The sequence below is a fragment of the Trematomus bernacchii genome, unplaced genomic scaffold (assembly GCF_902827165.1).
Source record: "Trematomus bernacchii unplaced genomic scaffold, fTreBer1.1, whole genome shotgun sequence".
Taxonomy (NCBI): Eukaryota; Metazoa; Chordata; class Actinopteri; order Perciformes; family Nototheniidae; genus Trematomus; species Trematomus bernacchii.
Window position 1 is genome coordinate 950334 of NW_022987905.1, and position 15249 is coordinate 965582.

At 38.5% G+C, this 15249-nt stretch overlaps 2 protein-coding genes across 2 annotated transcripts; both read left to right on the forward strand.

Moving 5' to 3' along the window:
• Positions 1-948: 948 nt before the first annotated feature.
• Positions 949-7035, forward strand: LOC117470194 (beta-galactosidase-1-like protein 2). Its single transcript, XM_034114856.1, has 19 exons — positions 949-1078; positions 1266-1451; positions 1637-1705; positions 1801-1896; positions 1979-2087; positions 2174-2266; positions 2350-2431; positions 2618-2682; positions 2849-2933; positions 3187-3324; positions 3433-3513; positions 3648-3754; positions 4225-4371; positions 4472-4543; positions 4985-5063; positions 5380-5467; positions 5556-5670; positions 6223-6339; positions 6431-7035. The coding sequence occupies exons 2-19, from the start codon at positions 1288-1290 to the stop codon at positions 6539-6541; spliced, it is 1818 nt and encodes a 605-aa protein (XP_033970747.1). The 5' UTR covers positions 949-1078; positions 1266-1287; the 3' UTR covers positions 6542-7035.
• Positions 7036-7262: 227 nt separating this feature from the next.
• On the forward strand, positions 7263-13947 carry ilvbl (ilvB (bacterial acetolactate synthase)-like). Its single transcript, XM_034114857.1, has 14 exons — positions 7263-7650; positions 8334-8535; positions 8895-9022; positions 9113-9363; positions 9800-9899; positions 10050-10147; positions 10300-10436; positions 10696-10830; positions 11122-11236; positions 11459-11628; positions 11906-11976; positions 12075-12146; positions 12489-12594; positions 12716-13947. The coding sequence occupies exons 1-14, from the start codon at positions 7543-7545 to the stop codon at positions 12892-12894; spliced, it is 1872 nt and encodes a 623-aa protein (XP_033970748.1). The 5' UTR covers positions 7263-7542; the 3' UTR covers positions 12895-13947.
• The last annotated feature ends 1302 nt before the right edge of the window (positions 13948-15249 follow it).

Genomic DNA, 15249 nt, shown 5'->3' on the forward strand with positions numbered 1-15249 from the left:
ACCGTGCTGCTGCACAGCGGGAGCAATGTCCAAATTGCACATCTTGACACTAAACCAGTGTTCTTGTTTATTACATTTCTTTGTGCACGCTATTTTTGAGAACATTTATAAGTTATACTTTAAGTGGTGGGGACAAAATTGTGCATTTCAAAAAGTGATGGGGACATGTCACCAGTGTCCAGCGCAAATTATGCCTATGATTTAAGACTATGTAGGTTTTTTACATGTCCAACTTGAAAAGGAATATTGTAATTAGATACTTTTAATATTCTCTTTCAGTTCTTTTTTTATTAACTGTCTACTTGATTGGGGGACAATAAAGTATACAATCTGCCCCACAGTCTCATTCTGTTCCCAAATGCTTTCTTATAAGGGGTAAGTTAAATATAGTCTTGTTCCTGTTTTCATCGTTTTAATCAGTTCATTCCTACTCTTTACACTTCCCTTAAAAATCCTCCCATCCATATTTGATGTCTTCTTTCGACTAGCCATCCCATACTCCCTGGTGTACAATGTTTAATATTGTGTCTAAGACATAACAATGTCAGCAAAAGTGACAAATAATTCATTTTGAGAGCAGTGAAACAACTGAAACAAAAAGCAGGGATCAAGGCTCTATTCAGTTGTACACAGCAATTCAAAAAAAGTATATCTGTTTAATTCCCTAAGTAGGGCAGATTAAAAAGATAACAAGACACAGACACAATGCACACACTTGTGCTATTACACACTAACTTGTGATTACAGTTGCACACAGTACATTTGTTCTTCGACTGTGATTACATATACAACCACTGGTGCATCAGTACATTTTTTATGTAAACTATATCATGAGGCCAACATTTTTGTGAACAATGCAAGCTCTTCCTTTTTTTACTGAAAGAGGGAGCGAGAGAGACAAAGCACTATTATATTTTTTGTTCGGAAACAACAATAGTTTCCCTTATCCGCAGTGTTTCAGGCCTCCCAGCACCATCCTCCCTTCAAATGCTCTCGGCAAGCTCAGCTCCAAGGCACAGCAATGTTTTGATGTAATTGGGATTTTCTGTTATTCTGCATCTGGGACTTACATGTGTTGGTAAGTTTTGAATTGTTTCTGCTCGTATTTCTTTTGTGTTGCGTGTTCATAAAATAAATGTACTTCCTGTGAAGTAGCCTATACTGTTTTATTACAGTAACACATTGTATTTTATTATCCAACACATATGACCTCAGTAGATGGGCCTTTTCTATTTTATTTGATCCAATTAATTTTCACCCAATAGAAAACACCCTGAGGTGCGAATAATGAGCCGTGTGGAGGGTCTGAGGGCTGATTCCTCTCAGTTCACTCTTGAGGGAGAGCCCTTCTGCATCCTGGGGGGCTCCATCCATTACTTCCGTGTCCCCAGAGCCCATTGGGAGGACCGGCTGCTGAGGATGAAAGCCTGTGGCCTCAATACTCTGACAACGTAGGCTCCTTTTGTAACTCGACTATGCCTCATAATAATCTGTCACATTTAATGGAGAATGTCAAATACAGATCAGGTTGAAGTAAATGTGTTTGTATGAAAAGGCCTTCCCTTAAAATGAAATAGAAATATATTTCATGAGCCAGCATAAGCTACAAAAGAGTGTTTCCTTGCTTTCTTTTCAGATACGTGCCATGGAATCTGCACGAGCCTGAGAAAGGAACATTCAATTTTCAGGATCAGTTGGACCTCAAGTAAGGCTTTTATGTTAATTATCTCCCTCTTTGTAGAATATGCACGTTGAATTGTTATTTTTAAATTAACAGAAGGTGTCCATGTCTTTTTTTAGAGCTTTTATCAATCTAGCTGCAGAGACGGGTCTGTGGGTGATCCTGCGTCCTGGACCTTACATCTGCGCTGAATGGGATTTGGGCGGGTTGCCTAGGTAGCACCATCTGCCCATTGCTTTTAAGTATTGCCCTATACTAGAAGTGTGCCAATAAGTTGTTTTTGTTTGTTTCTTATAGCTGGTTGTTACAAGATAAAGACATGCAGTTGAGGACAACTTATCCTGGTTTTGTAAATGCTGTTAACCTCTACTTTGACACGCTTGTTGCAGTAATCAAGCCTCTCATGGTAAGTCAAACTCAAGGTTTTGTCAAAATATTTCTCAAAATAACTTGTAGCTTTCAGTGAGACAAGCATTTATTGTTTTTGCCCAGTTTGAAGAGGGAGGCCCAATCATTGCAGTTCAAGTTGAGAACGAGTATGGATCATATGCCAAAGATGAGAGTTACATGCCATTTGTACGAAATGTGAGTTGTATTGCAATGTTCATTTTTGACTGAAAGCTTTTACATTACATTATACTGAAGGAATTACATATCTTTTTCGACAGTGTCTCCAGTCCAGAGGAATCAAGGAGCTCCTGTTGACATCAGACAACTGGGAGGGCCTGAGTTATAAAGGGGTGGAGGGAGGTAATGAAAATAACTGACCCTCAAAAGGGGGAGAAATGCATAAAATGTATTATTTTTTGATTTATTTTTGATTTAATCATTATATTTATATAATTGAAACATCATTGTAAAAACAATACTGCTAATAATGTACTTTGTTATTGTTCGACTTTGTCCTTCATTTTATCTAAATCTTGTTCCTTTCAGTTCTAAAGACAATAAACCTTCAGAGATTATCATTCGGAGCTATTCAGCACTTAGCTGAAATGCAGGTAAGTGATTGTAATGGGTAGATTTTCAATGGAGCTTTTGTACTCACTATTGAGCAGTTGCAACACAAAAAGATGATGAGGATTTTGTGTAAGAGGAAATAGTCCTCATACATCACAGTATTCTGTAAGACATGTTTAATGCAAACATGTGTTCTGTTTCGCGTAGCCCCAGAAACCTCTAATGGTGATGGAGTATTGGTCCGGCTGGTTTGACGTTTGGGGAGAACATCACCATGTGTTCCATGCTGAAGGTATGGAAACACTTTTCAACTATCATTGAACATTTATGCTCAGCACATGCTCAATTTCAGCCTAACTGTGCAGCCCATTTGTTCTATTACACATGTTTACACAAGCTTCACCATATCTATTATCAGACATTCAGGTTACTGTACCACTGTTGAGCTGTTAATGTATAATAGAAGGACACTGTAACAAATGGAGAAGAGACATTTTGGCTCACTTTTAGTGTAATGTATTTTGTACTATATATTTGGTTTACAGATATGCTTGCTGTTGTGTCAGAGCTACTTGAGAGAGGTGTCTCCATTAATCTGTACATGTTTCATGGGGGAACCAGCTTTGGCTTCATGAATGGAGCGATGGACTATGGCACCTACAAACCTCAGATCTCCAGTTATGGTTGTTTGGAATTACCTAAGAGTTCAGACCAAAGATTTAAAAAAAATGTATGATTCCCTTTAAGTAATGCATTGCTTCTTACCATTTTTGTAAACCTTTTTATTGCAGATTACGACGCTCCGCTATCTGAGGCTGGAGATTGCACGCCAAAATATCAACTCTTGAGGACTTTATTTAGCCAGTATCACTGTAATGTCTCGCATCATTGATTGAGCTACATATTTTATGAGAAACTCAGCAATAATTTGATGACTTCATTACACAGAGTAATTGAGTTTGCCTCAATCAGCGTAATGAAAAGCTTTTGCCAACTTGTGTTCCAGCTAAGCCTCTTCCTGAAGTGCCGTCTCCTTGTGAGAGGAGAGTCTATGACCCTGTTACCATCCAGCAGCACCTGTCACTGTGGGACAGCCTGCACTTCACCGACAAGGTACGCTACATAAGGCCAGCAGCTGTAGGGTGTTTTTATAAAGGCCTGATGGAAAATGTTTCATCCCAACCGTCTGGTATATAAAGGAGCATTGATGGGATGGGAGTCAAATGCAAGATGTGGTGAGCTTCAGAAAGACAGAACATCTCTGTTATCAGCCTGTGTGCCTACTTCGCTGTCTTCACTTGTATAGAGGTGTCACAATATGCTGCTCACACTCAATACAGATGTCTCACACCTGGCAGCTCAGGTTTGGTCATGCATCAAGTTGTACACACCTGCTTCTTTATTTTCTTTGTACATATTCCTCTAGTGATACTTAAACAGCCTAAAACCAACAGTGGTGGTATCTTGCACTGCCTGTAAAACTACAGACACAGATTTCATGTCATTGTCCTCAGAGATCTGATGTGTATTGTGTTCTGCCAGATGATGTATCTAATACTTTAGGATGTCTGACAATATTGCAGCCTTTCAGGTCGGAGAAGCCGGTAAACATGGAGAATCTCCCTGTCAACAATAACAATGGTCAGTCATATGGGTACACACTGTATGAAACCATCATCACCTGTGGAGGAACCCTCAACTCAAAGAACAACATCAGAGATAGAGCCCTGGTAAGAATAGACAGATACAAACAATACATGCAAAACATATACTTAAATGTATACAACATCACTATACACAATCCTGTATTTGTCTTTTCATTTTTTCTAGGTTTTTGTGGACAGACAATGTGTTGGTACTTTGGACTACAAGACTCATAAGCTGGCACTCCCTGATGGAAAGGTGACTTTTCTAGAGGCTATCTGTACACCACCTTCCCTACATTTTTTAATTAAACTTAGACCTAGGGCCAATTACCAAAGTGCAAGGGTCAATTTGTCTAAAGCATTCCAGAAATATATTTCTGAAAAGCCTTAACTTTGTAAGGTTGTAAACAATGGCTTTATAACTATATGGATATATATTTAAAGTTTTTTAGAGGGATTTTGAGTTATCCGGCAGATTCCAAATTTGGAGCATGTAATTGTGTTCAAACAAGGTTAAGAGGAACTAACAACACAATGTGATTCTGAGTCATATGCATTACATGATCAACCCGATGAAGAGTACTCTCTGTTTATTTGGCTTATTCACAAACATAGAGATATGCAGGTAGTCTCATTGTGATCACTCTTCTTACCTAAATAACTTTTTTTAAAAGGACATTTGTTTTTTGTATTGAAGGGAGAGATGACTTTGAGCTTGCTTGTGGAGAACTGTGGAAGAGTGAGTTATGGGAAAGCACTGGATGAACAACGCAAAGGTATTTTGCCTTCAAACGTTAGCTTCTTGTCCTCTGCCATACATTGATTTATTGCTCTTACACTAGTTATGAAATCTGAGTAAACAAATACTCATTGTGCATTTTTCATGAATATTTCAGACCTTCAGTTTTCATAGTAGAACTGATTTCCATAACTGAATTAAACCATTCTTATTATTAGAAGAATCAGGAGTACAGTGAATGTTGCATCGAAACTGAAAGGTTCCCTTAAACAACTCAAATAACAGCCACATGGAAAGTTACTGATATTTTCTATATTTTATGGTATAATATGAAATCTCATATTGTACTACAGGTATTGTTGGAGACATTCTGTTGAACCACACCCCTCTGAGAGGATTTACCATCTTCTGTTTAGACATGAAGCCATGTTTTATGAAAAGGTTGGTTAACTGAGTTCTATGTTATTTTGGCTCACGAGTGATTTTTACTATAATTATAATGAATAATGAATGTTTGATCTTGTTTCAGACTAATGAGTTCAGGTCAATGGAAGTCTGATGTCAAGTTGCCCTCCATCCCAGGGTTTTTCCAGGCCAGACTGTATGTGGAAGGTCCTCCAAAAGACACCTTCATCAAACTACATGTGAGTGATCCTTTACGTTAAACTGCACCTTTATAGCTAGGAAATGTTTTATATTGATCTACTATTTATTGTATTTTTAAATGATTTAATATATATAAAAGACAAAACATGTTTCATAATATGATATTCAGCGTTAAGCTAGTATTTGCAATACAGCTGCAATTAAGACATCTTGAAGCAATTCTGAATAATTTAATGTCTTACATTCAACTGTTCTACACCTGTGTTTTACTAAAGTAATTGTTTCATTAATAATATTATAACTAAAATAAACAGTACACATTGGTCTTCTGTTTAGATAGATAGATAGATAGTTAGATAGATAGATAGATAGATAGATAGATAGATAGATAGATAGATAGATAGATAGATAGATAGATAGATAGATAGATAGATAGATAGATAGATAGATAGATAGATAGATAGATAGATAGATAGATACTTTATTGATCCAGAATTGGGAAATTATTGTGTAACAGCAGAAGCAGTGTGTTGTATTACAATATTTAAAATGTAAAAGGTGGAATATTATACCTGTGGATCGATTCACAGGGTTGGGGTAAAGGAGCCGTGTTTGTCAATGGGCAGAACCTTGGACGCCATTGGTTCATTGGACCCCAGCATCACCTTTATCTCCCGGGATCTTGGCTCAGAAGTGGAGAGAATCAGGTTTATGACATTAACCCCTGCTCTCTATTTGTTTTGTAGATGATTTGCGGCACATTGTTGAAATTTTTTCTATTTTTATGTTCTCTTTCAGATTATTGTTTTCGAGGAACAAAAAGCAGATGACAAAATATATTTTGCTGAAAATCCTGATCATGGAAAGACAATTGATGTTTACAAACTCCCCTTTTGCACACTGCTGTAAAAATAATGTACAGCAAAACACACACACACACACACACTTGGATGCAGGGGACAGTTTATTGATAACTGCAGTTCTTGTCATCATTAAAAGCTATTAGTTTACTAACCATAATGTTTTAAGTTACGATTGTACACCAGTAGCTTATGGTCATGTGTTTTCTTCATATATTTAGTGAGCTGTTACATGCCATTGATCTGTTTCCTTAAATTCAAGAATTCAATAAGGTCTCCTTTGTCTTGTTTTTGGACTTTGGTTTGAACTTTGTTCTGATTAGGAAAAAAAATGTTCTTTGACCTTGTTGACCGTTTAAAAGCATTACATGTCCTCACAAACCTCTCATTGGACCAAAGGCTTGTCATTCACATGAGCGACGCTTACTCACAAAAGATATCACACCATGGGAAACATTTCACCAGAAAGCCTAGTAACCGGAACACAAGTCTTCTATGCTTTCACAATAAAGAATAAACAACTGTTATCCTGGCCAGCTCTGACACATGTGTTGACTCAATATCTTGATTATTTACATAGTTATCTAAGATTACCTTTATACAATGTGAATATGGGTAAGCATTTTTTTAAATATACAGTGACAATGAACTATAAATTACAATCTATTCTGTAATTTGGACATTTCCATTGGTTTTATTTTGAAATTATTAGCAGGAAGTTCAAATACCTATGGCTAGCTTAACTTGTAAGTATATCCGTCACTGTTCCTGTGTTGGCACAGCAGTTTGCAGGAAGAGCACTCGGTTATTTCAACTAGCAGAAGAGTCCATGCCCATAACAACATTTTATTAGTGACTTCATATTAGCTTTATTCACATTGAATGTACGGCTTTCGAAATGGTTGCATAGTGGTTTGTAATAGCAGCTCCACAGTACATTAGCCTAGCCGAGCTGAGCTGCTGAACTGGACCAGTTCGGAGTCGGGTTGGATATGTTAAGCTAAGTTTAGTTTTATTTATATAAATATTAGTTTGCATCTGCATCCTGACATGGAGTCAAACATTGGCACCGGTCTTTGGTGCTCTGCGGGTATTGCTGTGGGTGGACTTGTTTTTGCAGCATACAAACTCGGTTTACTCTACCAGCTCTTTCACAAGGTAGGTTGTCAAAATTCAACATGGTTATTATAAAACCTATGCTTTTATTTGTCTCTTTCTGTTTCTCTACATGCATGGCAGCTTTAAGATAAAATGCATGTAGAGAGACAGAAAGAGACAGAGTCATAGCAAACACATTATTATCTGGCTTTTGAATTCACCTGTATTCTGTAAGCTGTCACAAGTGAAAGGTGAATGGCCTCTATTCATGTTAACTTTGACCGGCTTTGTGGTTTTCTGGCACAGAGGCTATCACAACACCTAGGTTGTTTGTGGCATTGCACAAAGGGCAGAGGCACTTCACCTCTGCAGGCCACATGTGGTTGTGAAATATGAATGACAGATGGAGTAACACTGAGATAGTGTGACAGATGACCTTTAGATGGGCTATTAACTCACCCTTAGAGCTTTTCCCCCTACTTTACAAAATAGTTCCTTCTGCTGAATCAGTGAGCAGACATGAATTATCTGACTAATCTCTCCTCCAACTTCACTTTTATTATGTCCCCGATCTTAATCACCTCTATAAAAAAACCACAATGAATGCACACAATGCTAACAATTTCTTGTTCATTTTAATACTGTGAGTCCTGCACAACCCCCATAATGTTGCACATTCTGCTCATAGCTACCTCTTATATTAGCCTACTTGGCAATAACCCTGTTTCTGATTCTGACCTCAGGCTGAGACGAAGAGCCCACGACATGGTGGCGAGAGCGTGGCAGAGGTGCTGCGCGCCCACGGGGTCAAGTACGTTTTCACCCTCGTCGGTGGACACATCTCCCCTATCCTGGTGGCTTGCGAGAAGCTGGGTATTCGCATTGTGGACACCAGACATGAAGCCACTGCTGTCTTCGCTGCCGATGCTGTGGCGAGACTTTCAGGTGCAGATTTATGCTATGAAATTAGATAAATGTTGGAACCTTAGTGTTATTTGAGCTCATATCATGCTACTGGCAGTTATGCAGAATACAGGACTTGGCCGTGCGGTGCCCTTGTTAAGGTGTGTCTAAGTAAATAGGGCTTTCCCTCAGCAGTAGATTTGACTTTGCAAACACAAGTGTGCATAGATTTTGCCAGGATTACATATCATTGTGCCAGTATTTGGGCCATGATATTCCAAACGAATTAGAATGAAATACATTTAGATAGCTAGCTCAGTGTGTAGTTATTTCCTTGAATCAGTCATGAATGTGTGTTTTTAGGGGCTGCTTATAACCTATCTTTATCGTCTCTTCTACAGGGACTGTTGGTGTTGCAGCAGTGACAGCTGGCCCAGGCCTCACTAACACAGTGACAGCAGTGAAGAATGCTCAGATGGCTGAATCTCCTTTGCTGCTCATGGGAGGAGCTGCTGGTACACTACTCCAGGTATGATGGTCCTCTAACCGTGTTATCCTTGCTCTTTAAATTATTTAACCTCTGTGTCTAACCTCTCCATCCACTGTGTCTGCGGGACAGGGCAGAGGAGCGCTGCAAGATATCGACCAGATGTCTCTCTTCAAGCCGCTGTGTAAATTCTGTGCCTCCATCAGGCATATCAGGGAGATCGTGCCCACCGTCAGGAAAGCCCTCGCCATCGCCCAGTCGGGGACTCCTGGTCCTGTTTTCATAGAGTTCCCCATCGACACGCTCTATCCCTTCCACCTTGTGTCCAAAGAGTTTGGTGTTAAGAACCCTCCCAAAGGCCTGTTGGGCAAAATTGTTACATGGTATGTAATCAACATGTCTTGTATGTATGTACAATACAATACAGTACAATACAGTACACGTATCTACACTGTACATTACTATTTACTGGAGTTTATATACACACTCAAAAATACAATAGAGAAAAGAAGACCAGTTGACTTCCGGGACATATACATTTATAGTTTCATGAAACTACATTTTGAAGTTCTCAGAATACATTAATAAAGTTAGCAACCTCATGGGTGAATTGATAAATTGTTTATAGCATGTGGGGTGTCCTTGAGGGACAAAAGTTCGGAACACGTACTTCATTACAGTCATTGTTGTTAGTTTGACCTCAATTTCAGCTTTTCTCACTCCCCATGATTCATGTTGATCTCAACTGTCAAAAAAAGTGGAAAATGCAATAATAATGTATATAAAATGATTACCAATGATGGTTTGATTTCTTGTTAGGTACCTCAATAACCACCTCTTGAACCTCTTTGCTGGAGCCTGGGAGAAAAGAGATGTGTCTCCACTTCCTGTTGACATCCCACAAGCCACAGACAATCAGGTAAGACTGCTCTTATCAGTAAAGGGGGGATACAACATGTTTTAGACAAATACACTGTATTGATCATCTCTCTCACTGTGTACAGTAATAAGATGGCTTACTCTGAGGTTAAAACGTTTTGCTGTTTTTTTCCCCTCTTATTACAAATAGGTACAAAAGTGCATCGAGTTAGTGAGTCGAGCCAAGAAACCTGTTATTCTGCTTGGTAGCCAAGCAACACTCCCCCCAACGCCAGCCGATGACATCAGGTAAAGCACAATGTGTTGAACCCCCCCCGCCCTCTTTCTCTACTTTCCTATCCTGTGTCCTTCTTTTCCTATAAAAGAATAGCATTGAAGGCTTTTTTGACAAATTTACTTAGAAATGCTCATCTGGGAATTAATGTCTTTCTGCTGTATAGGAAGGCTTTGGAGGACCTGGGCATCCCCTGCTTCCTCGGAGGTATGTCCCGGGGCATGCTGGGTAGAGACAGTCCCATCCACATCAGACAGAACAGGCGAGATGCTCTGAAGGACGCTGACCTGGTGCTCTTAGCAGGTCAGACACACACTCTTCAAATGTAATTACTATATGTTGACATAGCAATAACAGAGGTTAACTTAATAATGTAAACTAACCGGGGTAACTGATTTGTGGCATTAGTTGTGGTTTAACAGAATGACAACTTCTTCTTGCTAAAATAAACGTAAACCAACTCAGGAAGTTCTCTGACCCGTGTGGGCAGTCAGTTTAGCCACAGGCTACCCATTGACTAATTAATGCAAAAAATATTGGAAATATAATGTTTTGTCTGCAGGCACTGTGTGTGACTTCCGGCTGAGCTACGGCAGAGTTCTTAACCGACGCAGCAAGATCATCGCTGTCAACAGAGATAAATCGCAGCTGCTGAAAAACTCAGATATGTTCTGGAAACCGACTGTGGCAATTCAGGGTATGTTCACACGCTGCTGCCGTGATGCGTCATCATTATACAACGAATGTGTCATCAGATAGCTGGTGATCTATGAAGGATTTTCCATAAAAAAAAAATACATTTTCGTCACTGGCTTCATTTGTGGTAACTGTGTTACTAACACTAACCCCAGTATGACATTTATTATTCCAACACTTTGTGACTTTTAACACACACCTCTTACTAATAATTTATACTGAAGCTTTGGACCAAATGGCAAATACATCAGTTAAACTGTTAGAGTCTTATGTCAATTTTGCTCCATTTTAGGTGATGCTGGTTCTTTGCTAATGAAGCTTGCCAAAGGACTAAAGGGCTATCGCTGTCCAGAGGAATGGCCTCAGAGCCTCAAAGCAGGAGATGTAACCAAAGAGGATAAAAACAGGTGAGCACAGGTGATGATCCCTGTTCTCTGTGAGTGAGTCATCATGCAATGTTAAAACATCTCTTGAAAACCTCTGTTCTATTATTAAATGGCATGTCCTGATTTGATGCTCAACAACAAGAAATCAAAGAAAATCTCATCAATAATTCTAATGTTAATGCAACTACTAATCTGTAACTACAAAATCATCTCTCCACATAAACTAGAGTACTTTTATTTCAGGGCTAAAGCTGACGAGAAGACCGACCACCACTTAAATCCCTTGAAAGTCCTCCACTGTGTGGATGAGCTGATGTCAGAGGACAGCATCATTGTTGCCGATGGGGGGGATTTTGTTGGAAGTGCTGCTTACATAATGAGACCAAGAGGACCTATGCGGTGGCTGGATCCAGGTTAGAACTCTTTGGCAAATCAACAACTGATGTTTGGTTATTTAAAATGTGAGTGGAGAGGGCATTTCATTTTAGGACTATAGAACAAGAACCAATCATTTCAAGTCACCTTATTGACTTCAGTTGTTGGCTTTTTTGTCACACACAAAGAGGTTAAAATCTCAGGTGTGCGCTTGTTGTCACAACTTATGTCTTTACTACAGCAATATGTTCTGGTGTTACTTGCGCTTTCTTCGCAGTCATAATGACATAACTCCACTGTTCCTTGTCCCTGCAGGAGCCTTCGGGACCCTGGGTGTTGGAGGAGGATTTGCCTTAGGGGCAAAACTGTGCCGACCTGAATCTGAGGTAAAATATTAAATCAGTCATTTCTAGTACTTTGCCTAATAATCTAATAAGCCATTTTCACACTTTGTGAATAAAATGCTACTCTGTGTGCTTTTCAGGTGTGGATAGTGTATGGTGACGGCTCTTTGGGATACAGTGTTGCAGAGTTTGACACCTTCACTAGACACAAGGTAAAATCACTTATCAAATATATTCACATTATATATTTATAAGCAACTCACTAAACCATGATAAATGTGCAATACTAGAAGAGTTGTTCCATTTTAGAATTAAGTAAAACAAAAGTTAAATGCATTTCAAATATTTATAAAAATATAAGAAGTGAGAATTCACAATAAAAAAAGAAAATAACAATAACATGTATATATAAATGAATAATGAAGGTGTAAATTGTCCTGCCTCAACAGCTGTAATGGAGTGGAGTAGATGTCAATCAAGTACAGTCAGCAGATACAGATTTTCACAGTTTTTAATTGTTTGCCCCTAATCTACATTTGCATTTGATTTTGCAGACACCAGTTCTAGCTTTGGTGGGAAATGATGCATGTTGGAGTCAGATAGCCAGAGAGCAGGTTCCCATACTGGGCAGCAACGTGGCATGTGGCCTTGCATTTACAGGTAAAGAATGCTTTGTGACTAATGTGATACAGGTTAAATCCCACACTGAATAAAATACATGTATTTATAACAACTGGGCAGCTATTAACCGACGACGATATTTTCTTCTCCTGTTTTGCAGATTATCATACAGTTGCGGATGGCTTCGGTGGTAAGGGCTACCTTGTGGGGCGTGAGGATGAGGACAGACTCAGCGACATCATCAGACAGGCTCAGAGGGAGACCCGGGAGGGCAGGGCGACACTCCTCAATGTTCTCATAGGGAAGACCGACTTTAGAGAGGGCTCTATCTCCGTTTAGAGCCGCTGTGATTTCTGAAAACTTCTGCCTTTACCTTTGGCTCAACATCGACTCTAATATCAGGCTCCGAGAGAGGATGAACACACTGCTGGATACCAGACCTATGCTAATCCTTTGTGCCCTTAAAGCCATATTTCTCTTTGGTATGAGGAAATTACTTTACAGTTCGCTGATCACCTAAAAGAGTTCAACATCCATCACTTACTTCCGTCATCAGACCAGATTAAAATCTAGCTAGACATCTGCTAACACCAGAAACATGACTCTGTTGGTGACTGTTTCTAAACGTGCAGCTTTATTATTAACTATTAAGTGAAACACCACAGCTCCAGATCTGCCAGCCTAGAAACTACATATTAAGGTGTATAACTTTCAGGTAAATGTTGAGCAATTACGGAAGATTGCTGCATTTGGAGAAGGGAAACAAAAAGTAAGAATTTCTTACGTTAAGGGATTTTACCTCTACAGGGGCTCTGGGTTAGATTTCTCACCTTTAAACAGCCTATTATAAGTTTCTTGCAAATAAACCAGTTACTTCTTGTGTGAGAGAGAGTTTTGGTTAATGTTATCAAATGTGACCACTTTGCCTTTTCTCCTGTTGTCAAACGAACATGGAGCCTTTTTATGAGGAGACTTTACACCTGTAATATTCTTTATTGGTTGCTGATTTGAGATAAAAAATTGTTAAATGAAAAAATATTTTTGAATGTCAATGATTGACAAATAATATGCCTTTTAATGTTTGATTGTGTCTTGGAATACATTGATATATGTAGATTGAACATGTATTTGCTGAATCAGTTATGCATTTGAATGATATTTAATACTAACTAGTATGCATTGATGTGGGCTGTCATTTTAAATATGCCTTTACACAATATGTATTGCACTATAATTATAACTTATTTACTCACCAGGTGAACGTGTGTGGATCATCTCACTCCAATATAAATAAAGGTTTTATTTGGCATTTTGAGGGACGTATGTCAAATGTTTTCGATCATACAATGTTAATTTTGGTTGATCCTCAAATAAATGGAATAAAAAGGAAGATATGAGTGGGCTTTTAATGTTCTGAGGCTGCACACTGGCAGTTTTACAGATTACTATGTAGTTATCTAATACATCTTTTGATTTATCACATCCAACTGTGACCATAAACTAACCTTCTACATCCCTAAATCTAGTCTTTATACTTCCTAATCTACCAGCCACCCAAATGTTCATTGTTTAGTTTAAAGTGTTGCTTACCTCCAGAAATTGAGTTTTGGCAAACTGCTTGCCATTTAACTTAAAATAGTTTTGCCTCATAACTCTACTAACTCACATCTGTAAAGATTTCAGGAAATTATACTTTCACACCACTCGGATCCTGTGCAAAATACACACTACAGCTCTGTTTATTTGTGTTAACACCTTGGAAATGTAGCTGCAAATCTGGTAAGAGCTGTAACATAAAGGTCTGTATGTTATAAATGTTGAACCTTCTATTGCTGCCAAGGTCTCTATTTGTAGATAGTAAAGAGCATTTCTGCTAAATAGCATAACTAATACTCTGTCTACATGCTCTATATTATTGGAATTTCTACAAAGCAAAGGATAAAAGTGAACTCAGGCAACCTGCACCTTAACCATACAAGGTTGTCCCACACATATATATGTACTAATGGACTATTTGTACCCAATTTCGAGTATTTATGGAACGCTAAGATCTGCTAAGTATTAGAAAATACTTGAATGGATTTTTTTTTTAAACATTTGAAAAAACAAACAACCCAGTGTATGGATTTTTTGAGAGGTTATGTATATTATTTACATTTAAAGAAAATGCAGTTTTTAATTTCAACAGGAGATGGCAGACTTGTAGCAGTTTCCATGTGGTAGTCGACACTGACGTGTTATTGTTAAGCATAAGTCATGAGAAAGGTAGACACAAATGTATCAGAGGAAAACAGGTCACCAAAAGGGCTGCTGCTAGGTCTAGTAAAATGTGCTAGCTTAACCTCAAAACTGTTATGAGTTGTTCCATAAGAATGTATTTCATTATTGTTATGAAAGTCCCCTTTTCCAAATGCAATGAGTACACATGAGCATGTGTACTACTGAATGTCCTGACGTTTTTCATGTATCAATTGTACAATAATTGGGCTAACCCAAAGACAGACATTACACATTTAATTCTGAAGATTTCTGGATGTAACACCTGTGTACTAAAAAGTGCAAACTAACATGCCACTGTATTCAAGGGTTTTAATCTGCACAATACGTTATTAGAGTAGCAAAGTAGGTTTATTTTGTAAACACTGTACATCATACTGTGTGTATGATGTACTGTAAATTGTTGTCTGGCTTTTG